This window comes from Quercus robur, chromosome 1 (assembly GCF_932294415.1).
Source record: "Quercus robur chromosome 1, dhQueRobu3.1, whole genome shotgun sequence".
In the NCBI taxonomy this organism is placed as follows: Eukaryota; Viridiplantae; Streptophyta; class Magnoliopsida; order Fagales; family Fagaceae; genus Quercus; species Quercus robur.
Window position 1 is genome coordinate 51,893,309 of NC_065534.1, and position 15,464 is coordinate 51,908,772.

The window sequence follows — 15,464 nt, forward strand, 5'->3', positions numbered from 1 at the left end:
GAGAGAGAGAGAGAGAGAGAATTAAATAAGCTTATCAGAATTGGTTCTTCTTTTAATATTCTTCTTGGTTGGTTTTCTAAATGCTTATGAGAATTGGCCATTTTTCCTAGTTAATTGGAGTCCCAATTATGAGATTGAAGTGGATTTATGGAGTAGGTGCACCTGTGAATTCTCTAGCTATAGGACGTGCTGTTAATCTAGTACAAGAAGATTACGCTCCTTTCTTAAAAACAATGAAGGAAGAGGCTACTCTTAGCATGGTTGTTGTTGGGGTAGTAAGGTTCCTTGTCAGGAGAAAGATCTTCCACCACCAGAGAGAGAGAGAGAGAGATGAGTTAATGATTTTAGGGATTTTGGTGATGACATCTCTAGATTTTAAATTTAGTTTTTTAACCCCCAAAAAAACAAAAACAAATTGACATGGAGGTATAATTAGCAAATGATGTGGCATGGAAAATAATTTTTTATTGTTTTGTTTGACATATCAACTTTTTCTATCGAAGAGATAACGGTAGAAACTAAATTGACACAACCCTGAAAAGGTTGGAGACTAAATTGACACAATTGAAATGTTAAGGACTAAATTGAGATATGGTATAAAGGATAAAGACCAACTTTGTAATTTATTCTAAATTTAAAAATATACCTAAATATAAATATTAATTAATTAATTGTCGTACCCCTAATGAGTCATACCGTTATTTTTCAAAAATTGTTGTACTCCCGTGTCCCAATCCGTGTCGTACTCGTATCCGTGTGGGTATTTGTGCAACTAAGAAGCTAATTGATTGACAAATTTTTGATGACTTAAATTAGCGTATAATTTCATGATTTTAGAGCATGATTTGTCCTCTACATAAAACATGAACTCAATGATTGACTTCCTGCATTTCTTGGTTGAACCTAAAGTCAAATAAAACTTACTCCTTCAGAGAGAGAGAGAGAGAGAGAGAGAGAGAGAGAGAGAGAGAGAGAGAGAGAGAGAGAGAGAGAGAGAGAGAGAGAGAGAGAGAGTTTCAAGTTGAGTAAGTTATGCTTAGAACATATAACACTAAGTTATGCTTGAATTATTTGCAGAGCCTCCACTCTATCCAATTTGGGCATGTTTGGAGTGGACAAATTTGATGCATTCTTCCTTTAGATTAGGTTGGTGATTGATAATAATGACTAGGCTCTTTTGTTTTGTTCTTTCCCTTATAAAATGTGTGAAGTAGTATTTGAATAGCAAAATATGACAAAATCCTGAGTTTTGTGGTCAAAGAAGGGTAGTTAACGTGTTACCTAATAGTTTGGGTTTACAATAGATCAATTGGTATAATTTGGTGTTATACTCAATACAAATTTGGTGAAAAATTAAGTAGCTTGAAGAGCCTAATAAAGGAAATAGATTCTTGAAAAGTATTGTATAAAGCTTGAAGATGTAAGCAAAATTGTATATTTATTTTGTTTACTAATTCTTTTGTAGTACAATTTTGTAGTACTATGACAAAATTGTTTACTAATTCTCATTTTTAAGGATCTTATGTGTACAATTTTGGAAAGTTCTTTATAGGGAAATTTTAAATTATAGCTTTTATCTTATTTTGGAGCCAGTTCATTTTTTAAATAATAGAAATTAGAAAAATATTTAGACATGTACATGTTAATAAATAGTCTAAAAGTTTTCTGTGTATCGCACGGATTGGCGACTAGCTTTATATATATATATATATATATATATATATATATATATATATGTATAAAAATTATTTCCTATAATAAAAACGCAATCAAATAAAAACACTAAATGATAAAGGAATAGTAACTTCATTCCTCAACCTGCATATCCTATTTTGAAATGAAAAAATATAAAGAGGACATACAAAAGCTAGAAGGACCAGCTGTCACAGAATCTGCAGCGTTGCATGGCCAATGCGCACATTTTTGGAAGATAAATGCAAAAACAACAATCTTAAAAGTTTTTCTTGAGTTAATGCAAAAGGCTCAGTTCAGGGATTTATTATTTTTTCCGAGTTGTTCTACTTCTCTTTTTTGATGGGGTAAAACTAAAGGACAACTTTTCCTGCTTAAGTTTCTGAACCATAGTGTATACCTGCATTGAGATAAAGATTTAAGAGCAACTAATTGAAAATGCAAATATGAATGACATATTATGAGTTCACCAATCCAAATACGAATAAAAAGAAAAGAAAATGCCTTCCTAAGAATTAAATCCATTACTCACCTCCTAATTAAAAACGCATAATTTTGAACTGAAGCTCCAATTTTGCAACTAATGGGTTTAAAATTCACATAATTTGCTTTGTTTCATTCTAACTAAAGCTTATTAGAATACAAAACTCAAAATTCATTCATAAAAGTAGATCTGACACCTTTACATATCAGCCATAATGCATCTACTAGCCTCATCACACACGTTTCGCGAGTGCAATGAGGCTTTTTTTTTTAGTGTCATAATTTTTCATTCATTCTAATTTGAGATTTGCACATTTTCTCATTAATATTATGTATTTAGAACAACTAATATAACCAAGAGTGTCATGAGGCTCTTCAAAAAATGAACAAATATTACACGTTTATTTTGTAGCCAAAAAAAAAAAAAAAACTTGTAAATTTATGTTTTATATATAATTTTTATTTTGAGAATCTATTTTTTTTTTTTTTTTTTTTTTGATAAGTAAGAGAATTATATTAAAACCTCAGGGAAACAAAAGGACAAACAGAGAATACAGAGGAGGAAACAAAAGAAAAGAAAAGTAGAAAACAAGAAAACAAGCAAAGCCAACAAAGAACTAATTACAAAGAAGAGAACTAAGAAACATAGGGATAGAATCACTAGAGGTGAGTCCCCAAGCCCTAGACCAATCAAAAAGCGAGCTACTAAAGTAAGCGAGCAGTTGGTCATCAGTCTTGTCCCTGTCCTCAAAAGTACGCCAGTTTCGCTCCCTCCAAATGCACCACATTAGGCACAACGGAGCTAGATTCCAAACTCTAGAAGAGTGCTTTCCGAGCCAGTTCCACCAGCCGAAAAGCGTATCTGCAATCGATTTTGGCAAGACCCAAGAAATCCCAAAAGATCTATACACCAGGCTCCACAACTGAAAAGCTTTTCCACAATGAAGAAGCAAGTGATTCGCCGTCTCCCCATTACTACGGCACAAAATACACCAATCAACAAAATCGAAGCCTCTACACCGCAGAATGTCCCCTGTAAGAATCTTTTCCCAAGCTGCAGACCATACAAAGAAGGAGACGTGCGTAGGAGCCTTAACCTTCCAAACACCTTTCCAAGGAAAGATAATAGGCAAGGGACATCGAAGCTTATCATAGAACGATCGAACATCAAAAACCCCCTTCTTTGACAGATTCCAAATCATACGGTCTCTTTGCTCAGAAAGAGGTAAATTAGAATCCAGGGAATGAAGGAAATCATCCACAACACCCGACTCCCAATCATTCGGATTTCTAAGAAGGAGAACCTTCCAACTTCTCCGGGCCTCGATTCCCAGACGCTCGAGAGACGAGGCTACAGAAGCCTCCTTATTAACAGCAATCCCATACACTACCGGGAAGGATAGATGGAGAGGTAAGTCCCCACACCAATGATCCGTCCAAAACTTCACCCTATCCCCCACCCCTACCTCGAATCGGATGTGTTTGGAAAACACCTCCCAACCTTTCCGGATACTTCTCCATAAACCACTCCCATGAACACCCCTGCCTAACTTGGACGACCAACCCCCCCACTCTTCCCCAAACTTCAAAGCTATAACCCTCCGCCAAAGACGAGTCTCCTCAACCCCAAACCGCCATAGCCATTTTCCTAGTAACGCTTTATTAAACGTAGTTAACTTCCTAATACCCAAACCACCGTTAACCTTAGGAGCACACACCTTATCCCACCCCACCAAATGAATCTTCGAATCCCCCCACAAAAAGTCCCTCTGAATCTTCTCAATCTTATTAGCCACATGCGAGGGAATGGTAAAAAGGGATAAAAAGTAAGTAGGAAGGCTAGAAAGCGTACTCTTAAGCAGCGTCAACCTACCACCTTTAGATAAATACAACTTCTTCCATCCGGCCAATTTCCTCTGAAATTTCTCCAAGATAGGATTCCATATAGAAGGGGACTTATGGGAAGCCCCCAGCGGCATACCAAGATAGGTCATAGGCAAAGACCCAATCCGACAACCCAGAATCTCTGCCAAGGCATGAACGTTATTAACCTCCCCTATAGGAACCAACTCGCTCTTCGAGACATTAACCTTCAAACCAGTCACAGCCTGGAAACAAAGGAGAAGCATCCGCACATGAAGGATCTGCTCCACATCCGCATCACAGAATAGAATAGTATCGTCCGCAAACAAAAGATGCGAGACACATTCCCCTACACCCCGACTACCAACAGCTTGGAAACCTTTGATCAAGCCAGCACCTTCTACTCTTTTCAACATCCTACTCAAAACCTCCATCATAACCAAAAACAGCATTGGAGATAGCGGGTCCCCTTGTGTTAGACCCCTCGTGCTCCCAAAAAAATCAGCTGGCGACCCATTAATCAAAATAGAAAACTGGACAGTAGAGATACAAGTGCGAATCCATCTACACCATCTTTCCCCAAAGCCCATTCTCTTCAAAAGATCTAGAAGAGCCTCCCAATTCACATGATCGTAAGCTTTCTCAATGTCAAGCTTACAAATAACCCCCGGAATCCTGCTCTTAACACGACTATCAACACACTCATTAGCAATAAGAACTGAGTCAAGAATCTATCTACCTCCCACAAAACTATTTTGAGACTCAGAGATCAGTTGATCTAATACCTGTTTCAACCTATTTGCCAAAACCTTCGACAAAATCTTGTACAAGCTCCCCACCAAGCTGATAGGCCTGAAGTCTCGAATATTAGAAGCATCATTTTTCTTAGGAATAAGAGCTATAAAGGTCGCATTCAGAGATTTCTCAAACTTACTATGATGATAGAACTCCTCAAAAACTGCTAGAACATCTCTTTCCACCACTCTCCAGCAGTGGTGGAAAAAAGCCATAGAGAAACCATCTGGACCAGGAGCTTTATCTCCCCCCAACTCATTAAGAGCTAGAAGAATCTCCTCCTTCTCGAACCTCCTTTCAAGCCAACCCCTCTCCGACCCATCTATCTGATCAAACTCCAGACCTTCCACAAAGGGCCTCCACTCTTCTGACTCCTGGTACAAATTTTTATAAAAATGCACAACCTGAGCAGCCATCTCAGATTCCTCCTCATAGATCACCCCATCCACCTCCAAGAAACTCAGGTGATTAAACCTTCTCCGGGAATTAGCCATCTTATGGAAGAATTTAGTGTTGTTATCTCCTTCCTTAATCCAAAGCATCCTGGATTTCTGTCTCCAAGAGATTTCTTCCAAGGAGAGAAGATTCTCGACTTCAGATCTTGCCACCGCTCTCTCACAAGACTCTGCATCAGAGAGACCAAACTCCCCTTCCTTGGCATCTAAAGAATACAAAGTCTCTAATAATTGAGACTTTTTGCGACCAACATGACCAAACTCCAAACGATTCCACCGAACGATGTCCTCTTTCAAGGCCTTCAATTTTTTGGCAAAAACAAAACTAGGAGTGCCAGAGAAAGAATGACGATTCCACCAAGACTCAACTCTATCAATAAAGCCTTCCGTCTTGAGCCACATATTCTCAAACCTAAACAGACTTTTCCCCCTCGCTATTCCCCCCACCTCCACAAGAATAGGGAAATGGTTAGAAACAAGGCGAGGTAAAATCCGTTGGATCACATCCGGATAATGCTCCTCCCACTCCTGAGACACCAAAACTCTGTCTATCCTAGACATCGAAGGCCGAACTGACCCTCTAGACCAGGTATAACTCCCACCCTCCAAAGGCAAATCAATCAAATTAAGGTCCTCGACGAACTCCGAAAAAAGTTCCATTGCCGGAGTGAGACGTGAATTACCTAAACGTTCACTAGGGAAGCGGACAATATTGAAATCCCCAATACAACACCAAGGGACATTCCAATATTGCTGAACACCAACCAACTCATCCCACATCAATCCCCTCGCATTGTTATCAATAGGGCCATAAACCCCCGAACAAGCCCAACTGAAACCGTCTCCCACCCCTTGCCACCGAACAGACACAGAGAAAGAACCCACCAAAACTTCCGACCTTTCTAAAACCCTCTTATCCCACATCAGCAGAATCCCACCGGCTGTTTGGACGGCATCCAAAGCCACCCAATCCACAAAGGGGCAGCTCCACAAATTCCCCACCATCTGTCTGTCCATACCAGTAAGTTTAGTTTCTTGAAAGCAAATTACATCACACTTCCAATCCCGCAGTAAATTTTTAACAATAGAACGTTTCCGACGGTCATTCAGACCCCTAACATTCCAAGAGAGAATTTTTAAATTCATAAACAACAGAAAACCCAACTGAATATTAGCTCAACAGCCAACACACTACCTGCTGTCATAATTAACCGAAGATTGCAGGTTCCTCAACTCTCTCTTCCCTTTATCCTTAAAGATAACAACTTTTCTAGAGAGAGTAACATTCCTATTCACCGCTTTAGCAGTCTCCGTCTCCTTCTCAATTTTTTGTAACAATGCGATGCAAAGCTTCTCATGACGGTTCAAAGGCAACCCCACCAGTTTACTGAAACCAGGGAGTCTATTCTTCACCCATCTAGACGTATCTAATATATTTTCACACCCCACTGCCTCATTACCACAATTCAGTTCAGCTGACAAGTGTATCCCAGAGGGAGTAATTGACATCAGAGGGACAGGTGAGCTATCCTCTCCACCCAAACCCTTATCTGAAAGATTCCAACCTTCGTCCACTAAAACACTCGCCCCAGGGACAGCACACAAAGTCTTTGTGGGTAACTCCACTAACCTGGGTTGCTCAGGTTCAAGGGCAGCAAATGGCGTGAGGCTGACCAAGCCACCAACATCCCTTTCTTGATCCCCCAAAACCACAAGCCCAGCCCTCAAAAAACTCAGAAACAAACCAGAAAGGAAATACTCAACCAAAGGCCTCGAAATCGCCATTTCTGCCTTACCCGGAGACACCGTGAGCTCACCGGAGTTAGATCCAACGGAGGAGAGCTCGTCGGACCTTCCCGGAGAGAACGGCGACTCGTCGGACCTTCCCGGTGAGAACGGCGGCTCGTCGGAGCTGGTTCCGGCGTCGCCGGCCTTACCCAGATCCAACGAGAGCTCGTCGGAGCTGGTTCCGGCGTCGCCGGCCTTACCCAGATCCAACGAGAGCTCGTCGGAGCTTCCGGCGAGAGAAGAACCGACGGCCTCCGGTGGCGACGGTGGCTCGCCAGAGCTGCAGCCGACGACGAGCTCGCCAGAGCTACTGGCGAGAGAGGAACCATCCACCAAGAAATTATCGCGCCAGGCCGGAACTCTAATCTTAGAAACATCCATCAGCAGGGCCTGGGCTGAGCCTCCACCACCAGCCAAAGAGCCCTCACCCACTTCAAAAGTGCTTGGGCCAGAAAACACAGGTTTAATGAAACCCACACCTGGGTCAGCCAGCTCTGGGCTTGTTCCAAGGCCCAAATATGGCTTAACAGCAGCCCGTTTGAAGCCCTTGGGAACCCATTTAAGAGAGTTAGAAACATCCGTGACACTCTCCCTTCCAACTGCCCGAGGAAGAAGTCTGCTCTTCGTACCACCCCCTCTCTTTCTCTCCCAGAAAACCCGCCTCCTACCTATAACCTATCACATCAACTTCCACGACAAGACTTCTCCTTGACCAGCCAGCACTCTTCTTCCTTCTGTCAAAAACTTTTGAATTCAAACTACTGCTAGGTACACTGATCCTAGGGTCTGCCAAAGTTTGCTCACCGCCTTCTGCCTCCTCAAGAATGCAGCTCTCCCTCCTAACCCCTCCCACCCCTTCCATCTTATCAGATAACTTCACCGGAAAATCCCCTACCTTTGCACCTGTGATTCTCAGAATCTCCCCCATCTTCTTCACTCCTTTATGTGGTATCTTCCCCTTGACTGAGACACCTGGTTGCATAGGCTTCTCTCTATCCTCTACTCTTCCATGAAAGCCTTGTACAACTTCAGCAAAAGTTCTAGAATGAGCCTCCAGGTTGAACCTCCACACATGAGGAATGAATTTGGGACCACTCTCTCCCACTGCATAATGAGAAGGATTCAACACTTTTCTAAGTTCAAGGCCAAAAGCCCTCCAGCCATATCTCTCTTTACCTTCCGGTATGATAACCGACCTCCTAGACCCACCTGTTTTGAGCTCAGTCAACAGCAAGAACTGGCCAAAGGAGTTGGAACTCCATTGGAGAGTAAAAGCTGTGTCTCCTTCTCTAAAAGTAAAGAACTGTTTGGGGCTCACCCCAACAACAATGTGTTCTATGTTTAACATCAACCAATGTGCTGCGTTCTTGCCCAAGAAAACTGATCTCATAAAGAATTTGCCTCTCTCAAAAATCTGTAGCTTAAAATAACGACCCCCTTCCTCTAACACTAACTGAAAATATTTGGACTCAAGGAAGAAACTACGGACCCCCCCCCCCCATGTGTACAACACAGTGAAAGCTTTCTTTGAGAATCTAATTTATAAATAGATAAAGCAATTTAAAAATTAACAGGAGAGTGGCTTTATTTGTTAGGCAATGTTTTAGTGGGAGTGAGAGCTGTATTTTTACCAGATTGTTTTTTAGTTTTATCTTTACTTAAATATAGGAATGTAGAGACATTTTTGAACCAAAAAAATAAAGATCTCGAACAGAGGAATCCCCTTAAATAGTAGTATAGATGTTGGTGGCTTCTGCCATTCCAACCAACATATCATCTGCTTCATAGATTATCATATTGGTTTGATAAAGTTCCCATTGCAGCATTATCAATCTTGCAAACTAGAGAGATGTTTCACCAGACTCTTTTACCCTTTTTCCCCCTTTTTTTTAAATTTTTTATTCAATTTTTATTTTAGCATTTTAGCTACTTCCAAAGTTCTTAAGGTGTAGAACCATTTTCTAACCTATTGGAAATTGAAATGGATACTCAAGATAATAGAAAAAAAAAACAGTAAGCAAGAATTTTAGATCCAACTCCTTACATTGATTGAGCTAGAATCACAACCAAATCCTGTCATCTCCACAACTAATCATACTGACTGAAGTATCTTAAACTTTCTACCATATCTGACATCAGCAAATCAATTTGCCTACATCTATTTCAGATACTGAATGCGTATTTTCACAGGGAGAGGCTAAAATCCCGGAGTGAGAGTAGGGTTTTTTTTTTTTTTTTTTTTTTTTCATTGTTTTGGGTGGGAGGGTTGTGAGAGGAAACGTTAAGGGTAGCAGAAATGATTGATTCATTACTTTTACATTAGCATATTATTAGCAATGAATTTATAGAAGGAAACAAGGGGGAAAAGATGGATTTTTTTTTTGCACATCCAAAATGGCCTAAATGGTAAATTTCAAAAAGGAAGTGGGTTAGCAAAAACTATGCATGTTTAGACACATAATTAGCACTATTTTTACATCCTATAGCAATCACTTTATAATTAGACATCGTCTTATCATGGAAACTTGAGGTGCAAGATTAAGACTACCTTTCTCACAGAAGATGTCAATCCCATGCTCGAAAGGGCCTCGCCATCCACATACTTCCAAGTCATAGTTTCTTTGTCTTGTATCCCAGACAAGTGATTCCCCCCACCTTCATGCCAAGAGAAAGCAATCATGGATCATGCATTGCAAAGTCATGAATGTGCGGAGAAAGCTCAAAGAGCCCCCACTTCACTAATGGAATAAAAATAAAAAAAGTCTGACAAGTACACCCTTGACAATAAAAAGATATGCAGCTAAATTTAATGATATTTCCATTAAAGCAATATACTGCGTTACAATTTGTATCATTTTCTAAATATAAGCAAGGTATAAATTTCACTTTGGCCCACCAACAAAAGTAAGATCTTCAAAATAAAACAATGGAGACAGAATAAAACCTCAGCAATGCATGGAAATGTCAGGAAAAGTATAGTGAAAAAATGAGCTTTCCAGGTCTCTAATTCAGTGTGCAAAAGGCCCAAGTGTCCAGGAGCCGAGCATATCCAAAGTCCAAGCACACCAAAATTCCAAATGATTTCATTCCAATTTATATGCTTCTAAACACAAGGCAAAATTTTGATTTTTGCTACTCATATCAGGTTTAGATGAAACCATGGTTTTGTGCATTCCAATTGACATGATAAAATTTACCTTAATTATGATAATATGGTTTTATAAATCACCTATAATAATTTTATAATAAATATGATACTATCCATCATTAAGTGCCAATAATTCTGACTACTTGAATTTATTGCAAATAATGCTTCATATTTAAGAGTATAACTTGATACCCAAAGAACAGCAACATTCAAATCTATTTATTTCATAAAAGCACACCCCTGTTACAAAATCTAAGAGAGAGCAAGCACAAACCTTTTAGATGTAATACCAACAGTTCCACATATATTTTTAGACGAATGTGAGAGAAAATATGGACAAACTCTCCAACATTTTTCCTGAAAGCTATGTCGCAGGTCTGTTTGGTATCAAGTCCGAAATTGTTTTTCAAAAAGTGATCAATTACTTCTCTCCTAGTGGCCAAATCAGCTTCTCCATCCAGCAAGACAGACGGGAATTCCCAGAGGCCAGCAAGCAAACCATCATCAGGCCTTTTTACAAGAAGAAATCTATTGTTAGTTTGTCTTCCCTCTAATTTTTCCAGACCTCCCAGTACCTCTCTACTGTCAATTTGGCTTCCTTCTGATGCTCTCTGACCTCCCAGTAACTCCACAACACATACAGCAGAAAAATCTTGTCTCTGTTTGACCCTTACCCCCTTAAGTGGGAAATCTGTAACCAATACCAAGCTATCATGTCTAAAGATTGAGAGTGCACGACAGTGTCCAGATGCAGGACATGAAGAGCAGCTTGGGTTCAGTGAAGTGCATACAGTTGCACCAAGCTCCATGAGGGCCTGATTGAAGTCTCCAGGTCGGGTGGGATCAACTAGCTGAGCTGCTAGTTTCCTATCACCACACCACATAAAACCAGAAAAAGATTAAAACATCAAACACGGACATGCATTAAATACACAAACTTCAGGAAAGACAAGCAAATTATCATCCTGTCATCACTTTGATCAAATCACAAAGGCTGCCATAAATGTGCTTAGTATGATCCGTGAATATATATTATCAGATAAGCAGTGCATTTTCACACAATTTCCATAGTTCAAAAAAACAATAATGAAAAACAAAAACAAACAAAAGAAAAGAAAAGAAAGAGGTCCAAGAATATCAACTTTATTGAAGAGAGGAATCACAAAAATTCTTGTGATCTTAGGCGCATGCCACTTGAATGCTTTAAACCCATGGGATTTACTCAAGTACGGTCTTACAATAAAATAAAATAAAAAAATGTTTAAAGTTATTTTTGCAATTTTTGAAATATGTGAGGTACTTTTGTAATATAGGACTTCTATAAAGGATAGATGCATTGTCAGCAACTTGTCATCATGTTGTTATTTAGCCTCCAAGTGCTTCACCATGAAGCAATCAGCTAGCTTACTTAGTTCTTGTAACATTTCATTTTGGAAATGAACTTGTAGTTGAATCCTGGGTAGCCTTTAATATTTCTGTGGGGTTACATGCTATACGCCCCTTTGTGATCAAATGCAGCAAGACACTTACTACTTGGATCAAGATGACGATTATTCTCATGCCCTGTTAGCTACCCTAAATCCTTGTACAATTGCCCTACCTTGTAGCTTAGTGGCATAGTCTACCCTCCTTTATTAGAAGAACCAAGGTTGGAATCCCCCTTCCCCCACTGTTGTAACTATCAGAGAGAGAGAGAATCAATCTTTTAGCATCAATAAGTAGCTTTCTCCTAAACTAGGAAGTAAAGATATTCCCACATATCTTATTGAAAACAAATAGCAAATATTACGATTAAAGAGAAAAAATTACCTGAAGTTCGGATTCTAGAAAATCAAGGATAATGCCTAGAATTATCCCTTTTATTCCTTCTCCATCAATGCTAAGAATGGTGATTAGGTCTTCATATTCTTGAGTATTAATTTGAAAGAGTGGTTTTGTATGATCCATTAAGACAATGTAACGAAAATCAAGGTATCAAAGGTTGTGTATATGAGTATCGATTGTAAAGTGTGTAACTACATGCTTGATGGTAACCCTATATATAGTAGCCTTTTGGTCAAAACAAAATCCTAGTCGTAGTTGGTAATAATTGTAAGTTCTAGTAAGTAATAAATATAAATATGCCTATGACAATATACAACCGGTTACAATGCTTGTTGTAATATTGTCACATGCATATCAAAATTACATCAACATGTATTGTTGTCATATTAAAATCTAAATATATATATATATATATATATATATATTAAGCTAAGAAAAAGAGAGAGTGAAGATGCTATAATTTTAAATATCTCCTATCTTAAAATCTAATCAGAAAGATTTTCCTACTTTGACAAAATTAGATAAAAAATCCCTATTTGAATTTATAGCATCACTTTCTCTTTTCTTTAACTTAATATTCAACATTTTTTTCCCTTTTTCTTTTTCAGATATGCATATGACAACATTACAACCAAATGTAATATTAATATGTGACAATATTACAACAAGCATTGCAACAAGTTGTAATATTGTCATAGGCATATCTAGACTTACAATTATTACCAACTAAGACTTTGTTTTGACCAAAATGCTACTATATATAGGATTACCATCAAGCATGTACTTGCACCAAGTATATTTTACAGTCATACACACACAGCCTTTGAAACCTATATTTTCGTTGCATTGTCTTAATGGATTAGAAAAAACTACTTTTTCAAATTCATCCTCAAGAATATGGATACCTAATCACCATTCTTAGCATTGATGGAGGAGGAATTAGAGGGATATTACAAACTTCAGGTAATTTATGTCTCTTTTAATCATATAATAGTTTAACTAATCAACCTTGAAATTTTAAGACTAAGGCTAGAATCCAAACTTCCAAGTAATTTATGTCTCTTTTAATGATATAATAGTTTAACAAATAGCAAATAGTACTTTCTTGTACATTCAAATTTTACTAACAAATAACTTATAATAGGTATTGTAGAGACTCAAAAAATAAATGTCCAAGCCCACTTAGATTAGTAGTACACAAGCCCAAACAATAGAATTTTTAAGAGAGTGGGTAACTAACTCAAGTGCAATACAAGGTTAAGTCCAAGTCTAGGACCGAAGAATCCTAAGTAGTAGATAAGCGCAAATGGAAAATCAATTAAGGATAATATTCTCCTCAGGTGGATCCGAGGATCAACTTCTTGTGTATAAATTTAGTTCTGGTTCTTTACAAGTAATCTTGAATTCTCCTCATTGTATTCTTGTTACTTAGAAATTGTTCATCCCCTTTTTCTGGGGGGTTACCTTCCTTTTATAGTCCTTTCCCTTACATCCTAGCCCTCCACCTGTATGTCACAGGGCATTTCTTTGAATACTTGTCCCATCAGAACCCTTTGGGAGGTGGTAGAAGGACTTGGTAGCTGTGAAGTTACTGTTCAGGAGTCATTTCCACGTTAATGCAACTGATAAGGCTGGTGCTAAGCATTCAATGTAGAGGTGGGAGGTGTCTCCTTCAGGAAACTTCCTCCCAACAACCTTGTTTCAGTTGTTGTCTCTTCTCCTATCCTTGGGCTTCTAAGGGGTATCAGTTGTCCTGATTCTCTTGCTCTCCTTGGGTAGGCGGAATCCTCGAAGTTTGCTTACCTGTCTTGGTCTAGTTTGGGCAAATTAATCCTTGGCTGGGATTCCTCGGTCCTCGGACCCCCCACAATATCCCCCTAAAACCTTGCTCTCAGGAGACACTTTGAGGGGGAGGTTTTAGTAGTATTGGGAGAGCTGGTATGTGCTAAACGCATTCCCACATGGGGACATCGTTTCACTTGTCTTGTGAATGCTCTTGATGCTTCAGTATCCATGTCGCTACAGTTATTGCATCAAGTAGCTGTTTGTCCCCCTATGTTCTACGTTGCGATGCTAATCCAACGGCCCAAATATCTTGGGATTAATGAGAGGGAAATTTGCCATTCATTTCCCATCCCTATATAAAAGGGGAGTGGGAGTAATTTTTCCCATTTACACACTCTCTACAATTTTCCTTCGAAGCAGTAGTTCGAGGAGATCTTCTTTCAGCACTCGTAAGTGCCTTTAGCCTCTCACCCATTTATAAAAGAAACTCCTTTATAAAAGAAACTCCTTTTCTTTCTTCCCTTCTTATTTTGCCTGATAGGAATACATGGGTAGGTTTGCTAAGTTAGTTGATACTCCCAAGGGCATGGCCGCTTTTAGGGCAAAGTATAGAATCCCTAAAAACGTAGAACTTCAACACTATAAGCTAGGAGAGTGGCTTGTGAATAAACCACCTGAGTCCGTAGTTATTCCCATGATTGCCTTTATTGAAGGCGAAATGGAGATTTCCATGGGTAGAGTGACTAGGGACTTCCTTATTAACTTTAGGCTTTCCCCTATCCAGTGCTCTCCTAGCCTTTTTAAGGTCCTCGGTAGTGTAGATATGCTAAACTGAAAAATGGGGATCAACCTCACATGACGTGAATTAGGTTTACAATTGTCAAAAGGGAAAAGAAACAAGTTACTATTTTAGGTGTAGAGTTCCCGTTGTTAGATTGATTTCCTGTATTTCCGATTCCATAAAGGGTATGGATGAAGACTTCCTCATCGTTTCGAGTGAATGACACGATGATTTGCATTGCCCTACCCAAGATGAGGAACCCAGTGGGGTGCTTGAGGACTTAGAATAACTTAGAGTACCCTCTCTCCTCATTTCACATTGCTCCAAATCGCAACTTGGTGAACTTTGCAAATCTTAACAGGATTTTACAATCCAAGATCTTTCTCCATCAAGATAGGCAACTTCGGGCGGTTCACGTGATCCTTGGGTTTAAGCCCATCTCCAAACGCTTCTAACCCCCCAAACACGTGATTAAAGCCAAAGATCCAAGGCTCGCACAAATTGACATAGCCGTCCCTGGATTTTTTACTGAACCTCTTCCTCCTGGTCCTCAAGACACTGGGCTACTTGCTCAACTTGTTGCCAAGCTTCTCTACTCACACGAGCAGCCAACCCCTTCCAACTAGGAACGGGAAGAACCAACCTCCGAGCCCACCCAAGCTGATATAGAGGACTTTGAGGTATTCTACCGGGCTGATTTCGAGGACACCCCCGAGCCCAGTCATCGTCCTTGTGTCATTGCTCAGGTCAGCACCAGCTAAGAAGCCGCTGATATTCCTTAAGCCATGGTGCTTAAGGAGAAGACGCCCGATCTTCTGGCGCTACTTACTGCCCATGTGGGGGGGAATGC

General features: G+C 39.5%; 1 protein-coding gene across 2 annotated transcripts in view; it reads right to left on the minus strand.

The window, feature by feature from the left end:
• Positions 1 to 1,785: 1,785 nt before the first annotated feature.
• Positions 1,786 to 15,464, minus strand: part of LOC126691621 (adenine DNA glycosylase) — a 29,289-nt gene continuing 15,610 nt past the window's right edge. For both annotated transcript variants that reach the window (XM_050386668.1, XM_050386677.1), the window contains exons 5-7: positions 10,499 to 11,091; positions 9,625 to 9,731; positions 1,786 to 2,092 (exon numbers count right to left, since the gene is read on the minus strand). In XM_050386668.1, coding sequence (XP_050242625.1) covers positions 2,000 to 2,092; positions 9,625 to 9,731; positions 10,499 to 11,091 — 793 coding nt within the window. In that variant the 3' untranslated portion in view covers positions 1,786 to 1,999. The remainder of the gene's footprint in view (positions 2,093 to 9,624; positions 9,732 to 10,498; positions 11,092 to 15,464) is intronic.